Source organism: Oncorhynchus nerka, linkage group LG2, assembly GCF_034236695.1.
Source record: "Oncorhynchus nerka isolate Pitt River linkage group LG2, Oner_Uvic_2.0, whole genome shotgun sequence".
Taxonomy (NCBI): domain Eukaryota; kingdom Metazoa; phylum Chordata; class Actinopteri; order Salmoniformes; family Salmonidae; genus Oncorhynchus; species Oncorhynchus nerka.
Genome location: NC_088397.1, coordinates 23267051 through 23281662, shown reverse-complemented (window position 1 = coordinate 23281662; position 14612 = coordinate 23267051). Strand labels below are relative to the sequence as shown.

At 45.9% G+C, this 14612-nt stretch overlaps 1 protein-coding gene across 2 annotated transcripts in view; it reads right to left on the bottom strand.

Annotated features, from left to right (window-relative positions):
- The window catches only part of LOC115132656 (vang-like protein 1), a 60796-nt gene that overhangs the window by 35820 nt on the left and 10364 nt on the right, over positions 1–14612 (bottom strand). For both annotated transcript variants that reach the window (XM_029665387.2, XM_029665381.2), the window contains exon 2: positions 12843–13117. In XM_029665387.2, coding sequence (XP_029521247.1) covers positions 12843–12913 — 71 coding nt within the window. In that variant the 5' untranslated portion in view covers positions 12914–13117. The remainder of the gene's footprint in view (positions 1–12842; positions 13118–14612) is intronic.

The following is a 14612-nucleotide window of genomic DNA, read 5'->3' as shown; positions in this document are numbered from 1 at the left end:
GGCTGGGTGCCACCAGAGTTTTGCATGCGCAATAACTTGGAGCAGACATTTTTTCTCTCTCTCCTATTGAAAAAGCTACGGTCCGGTTGAAATATTATCGATTATTTATTGTAAAAACAACCTGAAGATTGATTATAAAAAACGTTTTACGGATACTATTTGGAATTTGTCTGCCCCGTCGTGACCACTCGAGCCTGTGGATTTCTGAACAAAACGCGCCAAACAAATGGAGGTATTTTGGATATTAAAATAATCTTTATCGAACAAAAGGAACATTTATTGCGTAACTGGGAGTCTCGTGAGTGCAAACATCCGAGGATCAAAGGTAAGCGATTAATTTTATTGCTTTTCTGACTTTCGTGACCATTCTACTTTGCTGCTAGCTGTTTGTAATGTTTTGTCTGCTGAGAGAGATGTCCTAACAAACGCTTGGATAGCTTTTGCTGTAAAGCTTTTTTGAAATCTGACAAGCAAGGTGGATTAACAACAAGCTAAGCTGTGTTTTGCTATATTGCACTTGTGATTTCATGAAAATGTATTATTTTGAATTTGAATTTGGCGCTCTGCAATTCAGCGGATGTTGATGAAAATGATCCCGCTGAAGGGATCAGTGCGCCAAGAAGTTTTAATCTAACTGCTTAACTATTTATCTGTACATGGAATTGTTTTTTAGTTTTTTACTCATATTTTTAAAATCTTTACAGGAAAATGCCACGGACACTATCTGATGTGTGGAGACATTTCAGTGTGCCAAATCATGTGAAGAATGCAACAAAGATGCAGAATTATCTGGCCAAGTGCATAAAGTTTCCTCAACACTCACAATAAGCAAAAGTCCCTCTACTTCTATTCGAGGTGAAAATGATGAATCAGACACCTTATCAATAGCAACAGCTCATGGTCCTCCAGGAATCAGAAGTTTTTTTTACTCAATGGAGGAACGTAGTCAGAGAAATGCTGATGAATGTCTTTCTCGAGCTGTGTATGCAACTGGTTCACCTCTGATGCTCACAGGCAATGTGTATTGGAAGAGATTTCTGAATGTTCTTCACCCAGGATACACCCCTCCAACCAGACATGCTTTATCTGCTCATTTGCTGGATACAGAGTTCAACAGAGTTCAAGTGAAGGTCAAGCAAATCATAGAAAGCAGACTATTGCAATCATCTCTGATGGGTGGTTGAATGTTCGTGGGCAAGGAATAATTAACTACATCATCTCCACCCCTCAACCAGTATTCTACAAGAGAGAACAGACACGAGACAACAGACATACCGGTCTCTACATTGCAGCCTGAAACCTATAGCAGTAGCCATTGAACGGATTGAGGGCGACAATGCCATCCAGTCTGATGTTCAGACTCTGCTTACAGATGTAAGAGAAGAAATCCATACTGCCCTACCCACTTCACTGTTACTCCAAGCAGAGGAAACTGCAGTTCTGAAATACATCAAAAAGCGTGTAGACTTCTGCCTGAAGCCCATACATGCTGCTGCGTACATGTTGGACCCCAAGTATGCTGGCAAAAGCATCCTGTCTGGTGCAGAGATCAACGAGGCCTATGGTGTCATCACAACAGTGTATCGCCACCTTGGCCTGGATGAGGGCAAGGTTCTTGGCAGTCTGGCGAAGTACACTTCCAAGCAAGAGCTTTGGGATGGAGATGCCATGTGGCAGTCGTGCCAATATATATCTCATCAGCCACCAGGTGGAAGGGACTGTGGATCTGAGGCTCTTCCCCCTGTTGCCTCCATCATCCTCCAAATCCCACCAATATCAGCCGCCTAAGAGCGCAACGGGTCCTTGTTTGGGAACACACACACACAAAGCACGCAAGAGGCTGACCAATACAAGGGTTGAAAAATGTATGGCCATCCAGTCAAATTTGAGGCTTTTTGAGCCAGACAAATAGCCATCCTCAGCAAGGTTGGAAAGTGACAGTGAAGATGAGGCCTCAAAGTCTGATGTTCAAGAGGTGGACATTGAGGAGGTCCAGGGAGAAGACATGGAAGCCTGAGAGGAAGACAACCAAAGCTTTAGTTTCTAGACTATCATTTTACAGACATATGTTGAAAACATTTTTGGGAGATGCGATGGATCATTGGGGATCATTCAATATTCCCTTTTGTTGTTCAGTGAAATCATCACCGCTGTGCAATCTGGTTTCCGAGCCGGTCACGGGTGTACCTCAGCCACGCTCAAGGTACTAAACGATATCATAACCGCCATCGATAAAAGACAGTACTGTGCAGCCGTCTTCATAGACCTTGCCAAGGCTTTCGACTCTGTCAATCACCGTATTCTTATCGGCAGACTCAGTAGCCTCGGTTTTTCGGATGACTGCCTTGCCTGGTTCACCAATTACTTTGCAGACAGAGTTCAGTGTGTCAAATCGGAGGGCATGCTGTCCGGTCCTCTGGCAGTCTCTATGGGGGTGCCACAGGGTTCAATTCTCGGGCCGACTCTTTTCTCTGTAAATATCAATGATGTTGCTCTTGCTGCGGGCGATTCCCTGATCCACCTCTACGCAGACGACACCATTCTGTATACTTCCGGCCCGTCCTTGGACACTGTGCTATCTAACCTCCAAACGAGCTTCAATGCCATACAACACTCCTTCCGTGGCCTCCAACTGCTCTTAAACGCTAGTAAAACCAAATGCATGCTTTTCAACCGTTCGCTGCCTGCACCCGCACGCCTGACCAGCATCACCACCCTGGATGGTTCCGACCTTGAATATGTGGACATCTATAAGTACCTAGGTGTCTGGCTAGACTGTAAACTCTCCTTCCAGGCCCATATCAAACATCTCCAATCGAAAATCAAATCAAGAGTCGGCTTTCTATTCCGCAACAAAGCCTCCTTCACTCACGCCGCCAAACTTACCCTAGTAAAACTGACTATCCTACCGATCCTCGACTTCGGCGATGTCATCTACAAAATTGCTTCTAACACTCAACTCAGCAAACTGGATGCAGTTTATCACAGTGCCATCCGTTTTGTCACTAAAGCACCTTATACCACCCACCACTGCGACTTGTATGCTCTAGTCGGCTGGCCCTCGCTACATATTCGTCGCCAGACCCACTGGCTCCAGGTCATCTACAAGTCCATGCTAGGTAAAGCTCCGCCTTATCTCAGTTCACTGGTCACGATGGCAACACCCATCCGTAGCACGCGCTCCAGCAGGTGTATCTCACTGATCATCCCTAAAGCCAACACCTCATTTGGCCGCCTTTCGTTCCAGTTCTCTGCTACCTGTGACTGGAACGAATTGCAAAAATCTGCTATCTGAGCAGCTAACCGATCGCTGCAGCTGTACATAGTCTATTGGTAAATAGCCCACCCATTTTCACCTACCTCATCCCCATACGGTTTTTATTTATTTACTTTTCTGCTATTTTGCACACCAATATCTCTACCTGTACATAACCATCTGATCATTTATCACTCCAGTGTTAATCTGCATAATTGTAATTATTCGCCTACCTTCTCATGCCTTTTGCACACAATGTATATAGACTTTTCTACTGTGTTATTGACTTGTTAATTGTTTACTCCATGTGTAACTCTGTGTTGTCTGTTCACACTGCTATGCTTTATCTTGGCCAGGTCGCAGTTGCAAATGAGAACTTGTTCTCAACTAGCCTACCTGGTTAAATAAAGGTGAAATAAAAAATAAAATAAAAAACGTGACGAGTCACCTCATTTAGTTAAAATTCAATTCATAACTACATTATTTATTTTGTATCTATTGGAAGGATTTAATCATGTCTACTTATGATTTACATTTACATTTACATTTAAGTCATTTAGCAGACGCTCTTATCCAGAGCGACTTACAAATTGGATAAGGTAAAAGGTTTGTTTCTTTCTGTCTCCAAAGTTTCCACCTCTGAATATTCCCCAAAATGTGCAACCCTAGTTAAGACTATAAAATGGAGGGGATTTTCTTGCATCTTTCCTTCACTGCAGGCAGTAACATGGCCACCTCAGTCTCAGGCAGAGGACCCTGGTGTGTTACAGTATGCCTTGTTTAGGGATGTTCAAATCCTTTAGAATACCTCACGTTGTCATATCAGATTCACTTTTTGGTGCAAAGCACTGTAGATATGTATTCCTTATGCATTAGGATAAATGCCACAAACAACGTATGATGGTTCAATGGGTGTTACTGGCACATTTTACCCTGCCGTTATGGAACATGGGCATGGATTTGGTTGTAAGAACTCGACGCCAGGACATGAAATGCAAGCTTAAGAAAAGTGCAATGTGGATATTCAATGACATTGATCACATAGATCCATTATTGATTGACCTAAAGCAATCAAACAGCAATCAGTTTAAACTAAATAGATGAGTCACACTTCAGAGGGCCGCTTACGCATACAGCATAGATAAAAGTGGTTGGAGGATCAATGCTGATCGGACGGCCCATCAGGATATCCTGACATTAGGCTCATCAGGGAAGTGGTGTGATTGGCTGCTATGGAAGTAATGGACCTCTATAGATGCCAATGTGTTGTGATAGAAGGGTGTTCACCTCTCTGTTTCCTGCCTCTATTCTGGTGTTTCCCTTTTGAACAGGACACGGTTTCACACTGAAAATGACCACAGCCAACTTCCCAACCACAAACGCAGGTAAATACCCCAAAAATGCATTATTTAACAATTGCTTAAAAGAAAGTTCAACATTCAAAGCAAAGATAATTGGAACAAAGTGGTGCAGGATTTGTATGAAACATATTTATTCATTGACACAGGGAAATCTGAAGTCAGTCATAGTGGATTGGCATTTTGTACCATTCATTTTCACTGGGGACTCCCAGAGAGAACATTGACATTACATTACTTCAACACTGCATGGTACTCCAGAAATAACAGGAGAGGCACCAAGAGACATTCAGAACTAATACATTGAATCTAGAAGGAAGCGTAGATCGAAGTAATCCTTAAATAAATGGATATCATTACTAGTGCAACAATTAGTCCAGCGAGGAGCATGATCATCATTCACACTGACAATAATGATGATTAGTAATTGGAGGAGCACTAATTGGAGGAGCCCTATTGGGAGATACAGTTGAAGTCAGAAGTTTACATACATTTAAACTCAGTTTTTCACAATTCCTGACATTTAATTGAAGTAAAAATTCCCTGTTTTACGTTAGGCTTGAGGTCAGGGGCTTTGTGATGGCCACTCCAATACCTTGACTTTTGCTCCAATACCACTCCAATACCTTGCCATTTTGCCACAACTTTGGAAGAATGCTTGGGGTGATTCTAGATTTGGAAGACCCATTAGCGACCAAGCTTTAACTTACTGACTGATGTCTTGGGATGTTGCTTCAATATATCCACATAATTTTCTTCTTCATGGTGCCATCTATTTTGTGAAGCGCACCAGTCCCTCCTGCAGCAAAGAACTCCCACATCATGATGCTGCCAACCCCGTGCTTCAGGGTTGGGATGGTGTTCTTTGGCTTGCAAGCCTCCCCCTTTTTCCTCCAGACAAAACGATGGCCATTATGGCCAAACAGTTCTATTTTTGTTTAATCATACCAGAAGACATTTCTACAAAAAGTACGATCTTTGTCCCTATGTGCAGTTGCAAAGCGTACTCTGGCTTTTTTATGGCGGTTTTGGAGCAGTGGCTTCTTCCTTGCTAAGCGGCCTTTCAGGTTATGTCAATATAGGACTCGTTTTACTGTGGCTATAGATACTCTTGTACCCGTTTCCTCCGGCATCTTCACAAGGTCCTTTGCTGTTGTTCTGGGATTGATTTGCACTTTCCGCACCAAAGTACGTTAATCTCTAGGAGACAGAACGCGTATCCTTCCTGAGCGGTATGATGGCTGTGTGGTCCCATGGTGTTTATACTTGCGTACTATTGTTTGTACAGATGAACCTTCAGGCATTTGGAAATTGCTCCCAAGGATGAACCAGACTTGTGGAGGTCTACTAATGTTTTTCTGAGGTCTTTGCGGATTTCTTTTGATGTTTCCAATGATGTCAAGCAATGAGACACAGAGTTTGAAGGTAGGCCTTTGAAATACATCCACAGGTACACCTCCAATTTACTCAAAATGTCAATTAGCCTATAAGAAGCTTCTAAAGCCATGACATCATTTTCTGGAATTTTCCAAGCTGTTTAAAGGCACAGTCAATTTAGTGTATGTAAACTTCTGACCCACTGGAATAAACAGTTGTTAAAAATGACTTGTGTCATACACACAGTAGATATCCTAACCGACTTGCCAAAACTACAGTTTGTTAACAAGAAATTTGTGGAGTGGTTGAAAAACTGGTTTTAAATGACTCCAACTTAAGTGTATGTAACCTTCCGACTTCAACTGTAGATGATGGTGAGAGTGGGTGAGGAACTTATTACAGTAGTCATTAATATGGTACTGTACTACTGCACAGGTCAGGGTTGGGTAGAGGGGGATACTACAAAGCAGGATCAAGGAGTTAGCCTGCTAACTATTAGAAAGATAAGTAGACCTTTAAGCTTAACTCAACAACCAAAAATTCATATCGAAGTTTAGCTTTATGAACAAAAAAAGAACTCGTTTTTTCTGGTGGTTAATCAAAGTTAGCTGGCTTACTTATTGATATTCCTTTCTTGTAATACCCCTCTAACTAATACCAGGTCATGTGAAACATAGGGGTTGTAAGTTAGATACGGGTAGGATCAGTTAAGTTGTTTTATATGGGAGACGATGTAAAGATTGGATGACTCATACACTGGCGCATCTGGAGGCAGCTGCTTATGACTGGTGTGATTGTTTAAAATCAATGTAGGATGGAAGATGGAAGATGAAGGAGAGAGTCTCAAGCACCCTTTTTATATCCCAGCCTGCCTTTCAGAAACAGACTTCGGGAAAGCAGAAAGTAGCTTGTGGGCAAATCAATGTGCAACTCTTCCTCCTCTCATCCTCCTGCATCATTAACACACAACGCCAGCCAGCCTCATTGCTATTCTACAGCCCTCCTCTGGTATCATTTGATTAAAAGGGAATTTGACTTCCAGCGTGGCTTCCTAAAGCAGATATGGCTTTTAGATGGAGGATGGAAGCCTGGCAACCTACGGCAGCGCCAAACCTGGGAGCGATTTCCACCGCAACACCCGCAGCCAAGTCTGACACTGTCTGTGCACCCCCTCACACTGACACACTGGGCTGCGGGAAACGGGGCCAATTTACACCTCCTCCGCCAAGAGTCTGGATGAATTTGCTCGCGTTCCACATGGCTGGCCAGCCAAACCACACACCTGTGTAAAATAGGCCCCGTGTCAATGCAGAGCTCAGAGCCCGCGAAGCTCGGTACTTACTGCCAGTGTCAGCTAACAGGAGGATGACGACGAGCCAAATACATAACCACACTCTCAGAACAATCATATTACAGAGAGCGAGAGGCCGTTTTCACTTCACCTTGAGTGGCCGTGCTCAATGACACTGGCAGCTCTGCTCACTCTGTGTAACTGTAACGAGGAAGGGGGGCGAACAGGCAAAGAGGTGTGGCTGACAGAAAGACAACATTAAACTAACAAAGGCCATTTACTCAAGTCTAGGTCAACACAGCCACGGTTTCTATAGCTTCATGCCTGGCCATGGCACATTCATTTGCCCATCCCTCATATTGACTGGGAGAATCCATGGCGGCAGCATTGCTCAATGACACTTCTCCACAGTGTTGAGCCAGAGAGAGGGGCCCGGGGAGCAGTGTGTGATAAGAGCCGAGGTGAGGCCAGACTGTTGGCTAGGATTAGCTCCACTATCAGGTGACATTGTACCCACTGTATGACATGTACCAGTGTTTCCACTATAGCATTAGTCAGGCAAGGCGGGTCCCTCTTCTTGACTTGCTCTGTAGTCCCATGACTAAAATAAATGTAGTTTCAGTTAGAAATTGAAAAAGCAGCATGTGGGTAAGGGGACTTTTCACTCCACTTGGCTTTTCCATAAGCATCAACTCTAATCAGAAAGTTCCAGAAATAGGGTGTCTCTCCAAAATGTGGCCTGCCTCATAAATGGGAACAGTTTGGGGAACCATAATACCCAAGCAGCAAAGGGATTAAAAGTTTGGCATGAGATAGTGTAATTCATTCAATTCCCTGTGTTAAAAAGAGTGTGCCGCCATATAATTGGAGTTCTACCAATCAAAAAGAGCCAATTTTCCACATGACTGACTACCAATGTGAGACTCACTAGTCAATGATCATTGGCTCCACAGCCACAGAAGAGCCCCTCTCTGGAGAAGAGAATGGAGCCTCAGAAGTTACTGTCGTAACTCAACACCACCATTACAGTGGATGCAGAAAGGCAGGTGATCTTGGTCTGGGAGAATCGTCAGTAGCTAGCAAACTACTCTGATGTCCTTCAAATGACCAAGCACCACTGTCTACAGAGGCACAGTGGCTTACAATGGGGCCTGACTGGGTTCCCTGTGTATAAATCGCACTAGAGACAACACTGCAAAAACAACACAAGGCAGTGACCCGGAGTCATTGGGAGAGACGTTTAACGTGGTATAGTAGCACGCAGCTTGAGCCATGGTAAGATCTTGGAAATCCACCTCCTGCTGTGGACCATCAAAGTTCATTCTGTAGTATGTTTTTTAGCTTTAGTTGTGTACCATGGCTAGACACGGGATCTCAGAGACACACAGCTGTTTACATGTCTGCTTGTGTGTGTGTGTTTGTGTGTATCCGTCAAAGTCTGGCACAGATACAATTAGACAATGGCAACCTGAAGCCTCTTCATGAATGGCACCCGTCGGAGTAAAAGGATTATACTTCAGATGAGACAGGGGTTTTCAAAGCCAAGCGTTTCTTCTTTGTCTAATGAATTAGAGGCCAGCCAGTGGCCTTAGCATTGTGGGAGAGAGGAGCGAGTGGAAAGGTGTTTGGCAAGGAGGCCCTGTATCGCCGTCACTCACTTCCTGCATCCCAAACGGCACCCTATTCCTTACATAGTGCACTACTTTTGACTAGAGCCCTGTGGGCCCTGGCCAGAAACAGTGCACTATATAGGGAATAGGGTGATCTTTAGGACACAGTCACTCTCTCCAGAGTTACAGATACAGGAAGAGAGGGATTGGGTGGTCTTTAGGACAGTCACCCTCTCCAGAGTTACAGATACAGGAAGAGAGGGAATAGGGTGATCTTTAGGACACAGTCACCCTCTCCAGAGTTACAGATACAGGAAGAGAGGGATTGGGTGGTCTTTAGGACAGTCACCCTCTCCAGAGTTACAGATACAGGAAGAGAGGGAATAGGGTGATCTTTAGGACACAGTCACCCTCTCCAGAGTTACAGATACAGGAAGAGAGTGGATTGGGTGGTCTTTAGGACAGTCACCCTCTCCAGAGTTACAGATACAGGAAGAGAGTGGATTGGGTGGTCTTTAGGACACAGTCACCCTCTCCAGAGTTACAGATACAGGAAGAGAGGGGATTGGGTGATCTTTAGGACACATTCACCCTCTCCAGAGTTACAGATACAGGAAGAGAGGGATTGGGTGGTCTTTAGGACAGTCACCCTCTCCAGAGTTACAGATACAGGAAGAGAGGGAATAGGGTGATCTTTAGGACACAGTCACCCTCTCCAGAGTTACAGATACAGGAAGAGAGGGATTGGGTGGTCTTTAGGACAGTCACCCTCTCCAGAGTTACAGATACAGGAAGAGAGGGATTGGGTGGTCTTTAGGACAGTCAACCTCTCCAGAGTTACAGATACAGGAAGAGAGGGAATAGGGTGATCTTTAGGACAGTCACCCTCTCCAGAGTTACAGATACAGGAAGAGAGGGAATAGGGTGATCTTTAGGACACAGTCACCCTCTCCAGAGTTACAGATACAGGAAGAGAGGGATTGGGTGGTCTTTAGGACAGTCACCCTCTCCAGAGTTACAGATACAGGAAGAGAGGGATTGGGTGGTCTTTAGGACAGTCACCCTCTCCAGAGTTACAGATACAGGAAGAGAGGGAATAGGGTGATCTTTAGGACACAGTCACCCTCTCCAGAGTTACAGATACAGGAAGAGAGGGATTGGGTGGTCTTTAGGACAGTCACCCTCTCCAGAGTTACAGATACAGGAAGAGAGGGAATAGGGTGATCTTTAGGACACAGTCACCCTCTCCAGAGTTACAGATACAGGAAGAGAGGGATTGGGTGGCCTTTAGGACAGTCACCCTCTCCAGAGTTACAGATACAGGAAGAGAGGGGATTGGGTGATCTTTAGGACACAGTCACCCTCTCCAGAGTTACAGATACAGGAAGAGAGGGAATATGGTGATCTTTAGGACACAGTCACTCTCTCCAGAGTTACAGATACAGGAAGAGAGGGGATTGGGTGATCTTTAGGACACAGTCACCCTCTCCAGAGTTACAGATACAGGAAGAGAGGGAATATGGTGATCTTTAGGACACAGTCACTCTCTTCAGAGTTACAGATACAGGAAGAGAGGGGATTGGGTGATCTTTAGGACACAGTCACCCTCTCCAGAGTTACAGATACAGGAAGAGAGGGATTGGGTGGTCTTTAGGACAGTCACCCTCTCCAGAGTTACAGATACAGGAAGAGAGGGAATAGGGTGATCTTTAGGACACAGTCACCCTCTCCAGAGTTACAGATACAGGAAGAGAGGGGATTGGGTGATCTTTAGGACACAGTCACCCTCTCCAGAGTTACAGATACAGGAAGAGAGGGATTGGGTGGTCTTTAGGACAGTCACCCTCTCCAGAGTTACAGATACAGGAAGAGAGGGATTGGGTGGTCTTTAGGACAGTCAACCTCTCCAGAGTTACAGATACAGGAAGAGAGGGAATAGGGTGATCTTTAGGACACAGTCACCCTCTCCAGAGTTACAGATACAGGAAGAGAGGGATTGGGTGGTCTTTAGGACAGTCACCCTCTCCAGAGTTACAGATACAGGAAGAGAGGGAATAGGGTGATCTTTAGGACACAGTCACCCTCTCCAGAGTTACAGATACAGGAAGAGAGGGATTGGGTGGTCTTTAGGACAGTCACCCTCTCCAGAGTTACAGATACAGGAAGAGAGGGATTGGGTGGTCTTTAGGACAGTCACCCTCTCCAGAGTTACAGATACAGGAAGAGAGGGAATAGGGTGATCTTTAGGACACAGTCACCCTCTCCAGAGTTACAGATACAGGAAGAGAGGGATTGGGTGGTCTTTAGGACAGTCACCCTCTCCAGAGTTACAGATACAGGAAGAGAGGGAATAGGGTGATCTTTAGGACACAGTCACCCTCTCCAGAGTTACAGATACAGGAAGAGAGGGATTGGGTGGCCTTTAGGACAGTCACCCTCTCCAGAGTTACAGATACAGGAAGAGAGGGGATTGGGTGATCTTTAGGACACAGTCACCCTCTCCAGAGTTACAGATACAGGAAGAGAGGGAATATGGTGATCTTTAGGACACAGTCACTCTCTCCAGAGTTACAGATACAGGAAGAGAGGGGATTGGGTGATCTTTAGGACACAGTCACCCTCTCCAGAGTTACAGATACAGGAAGAGAGGGAATATGGTGATCTTTAGGACACAGTCACTCTCTTCAGAGTTACAGATACAGGAAGAGAGGGGATTGGGTGATCTTTAGGACACAGTCACCCTCTCCAGAGTTACAGATACAGGAAGAGAGGGATTGGGTGGTCTTTAGGACAGTCACCCTCTCCAGAGTTACAGATACAGGAAGAGAGGGAATAGGGTGATCTTTAGGACACAGTCACCCTCTCCAGAGTTACAGATACAGGAAGAGAGGGGATTGGGTGATCTTTAGGACACAGTCACTCTCTTCAGAGTTACAGATACAGGAAGAGAGGGGATTGGGTGATCTTTAGGACACAGTCACCCTCTCCAGAGTTACAGATACAGGAAGAGAGGGATTGGGTGGTCTTTAGGACAGTCACCCTCTCCAGAGTTACAGATACAGGAAGAGAGGGGATTGGGTGGGAAAGTGAGTGCCCCCTCCCTCACATCCAAGCCCACTTTCATTTACAACAGTGTGCCCAGTTTTCATTGCCTTGCTTCAGACTACAAGGTCAAATCTTCCCCTCGGGAGAACGTGAGAGGAGCGCTGGGGCAGGGGAGCGGAGAGGCCTCTCCATCCAGTGATACGCCTGTCCCCGTCTATCCCATGGGAGTGGTGGTGACACCACTGGAGAGAGGGAGCGAGGGAGGAGGTCAAGTGGAGATTAACGAGGGAGGGCAGCTGCTGGCTTTTCAACACGTCCGGGGCTTGGGAGCGAGGGATCGGCGACTGACTGGAGCCGAGTGGGCGCGTGAGAGACAAGAGAGCATAGAGAAAAAGGAAATGAGCGAGAGATAGCGAGCGAGGGAGAGGTAGAGCGAGAGAGATATTAAGCACATGAGGGTTTCAGGGGGTCCCACCAGATTCAGCCATAGAGGGATCCTTTCCCCTGGGTAACAGGTCCCAGAGAGAGAGAGAGGGAAGGAAGAGGGAGAGAGAGGGGGATGTGCTGGCTGGATAAAGGAGGAGCTGTGTGAAACAGGAGCCCCTTGCTTGTGGCCCTCCACGTATCAGCTGAGCCATCAGTCAGGCCTCTTCAGCACCTGTCCCCCTCTCCCTTCCTGAGCCTGTCAGATACTGCTATTCCACTAATGACAGACAAATAACCCCACACTGCCCTGTGGTGGACAGATGGAGGGATGGGAAAGAGGGGACAGAGACCGAGTGGAATGAGGGAGAGAAAGAGAGGAAACAGAGGCGAGGAAGAGAGAACAATTTATTAGAGGTTCCGTGACCGTCTATCCATCAAACTAGAGAGGATATGAAAGCCAAGAAACTTGTTCCTCTTACCCGTGTCTGTGGGATCCCCGGGAGCGACCAGAGTAGTATGAGTACCCTGAGTAGGTGGACTCCGTGTCCATGGCGACGAGGTCCTTCCTCCCGGGCGATTGGCCAAGGGCCTCGCGGAGGTTGCTGGGCTTTGCCGCAGGCAGACGCAGCGGAAGCTTGTGGGCAGTCTTGTCCGGTGGCAGGCGGAGATCGCTCAGGAGATTGGCAGAGGCCGCAAGCTGTCGGGGGTCAATCTTGAAAGCAACCCTGGGGGTTCCCGACTAGGAAACATCAACCTGGGGAGGAGACAGAGAGAGAGAGACAGCCAGGTCTGGTCAGAGGACAGAGTTTTGGGTTGAAATGGTGATCTACAACAGCCCAGTTGATACTGAAAAACATGGATGTGTGTTGCAGATATCTCTGCACATAGCTTCCACTTTGCCTTTTACTCTGGAATGAACATTCCAGGAGATAAATATGAGAAAAACACAATCACTTCATTTAAGCAGCATTTTCTACATTCCCATTAGGCAGGCTGGGGAAATCTTTATTTTAATGAAGATTGGTGTGTGTGTGGGAGGAATCGCACAAATGAAGCTTGACACAGGAGAGCCTTGAAACCATTGGACTAGTTTCTGTTGATTCTAATATAAAAGGTAAATTGTGAAAGGCTCTTCTTACTTCTAACCTAATTGACAACTCAAACCTACAGTAGTTCACAGAGAGTTTAAGCACTAAGCACACCCACAAACAACAGAACAGCAGCAGACCTAGCTATGAACCCCTCCCTCAACAAATAGACCTTTCCAGACAGACTGGCCTATGAGAAGAGAGATTGAATTGGAATGTTGTGCAGAGCATGCAGGTCTACGTTTGGAGCTTCAACAAACAAAAAACTAGTCGGATGGAGAGCAAAACCCCACTGCCCCCCACCCCCCCTCCTCCTCCTCCACCACCACACTCAGCACTATCAATGAGAGCCATCTCCAGAGGGAAATCTGGCAGTGACCAGCTCCAGCAGCGAGGCGAGGCTCTCCTCTCTTCCATTCCACTAGCATGACATCATCACACAGACGAAGTGCTCCAGGTGAAACCACCAAACACTATCACATTATTAAACCAAGAAACTTTCAGAGGGGAATTGAGACAACCAGCCAACACACAAACAGATGCCGTAAAATATTGAATATAGCTTCAGGCCTATATTCTGTGTTTAAGTCTATAACATTGGAAACGTTCTTTCCCATGAGGATAAATCTCCCAGACAAATGCTAAAAAGCTGTGTGGATGCAGAGGACCGACCGAAACTCAAACATCAAGTGGATTTCAATATCAAAGGCAGGACAAAAAAAAACTCCCCACTAATTCCATAGCATTAGTTCTACTCCCAGGCCTGGCTAAAGGCTTTACAGCATCCACTAGGAGATGCAGGTCTGATAAGAGCGTTTATTGGGTGCCCTTGATTTGATTACATATACAGGAGGATATGATTTAACAGTTGTCCTTAAATGACTGAAGATAAGAGGGAACAGAGGGGAGTGAACAGGGTGAAAAGGAAAGAGTAGAAACAGCCGTGGTGAAATAACGAGATTACGATGAGGCACAGGGCTGAGTAACGATGCATGGGGAAACAGAGAGACAAGTGAGTTGTGGCATACACTCCTACGGGGCTGGGAGAGCTGGGGACAGACGTACATACACACACAGCAGGTAAACCATCAGGGCTGAGTAACAATGCATGGGGAAACAGAGAGACAAGTGAGTTGTGGCATACACTCCTACGGGGCTGGG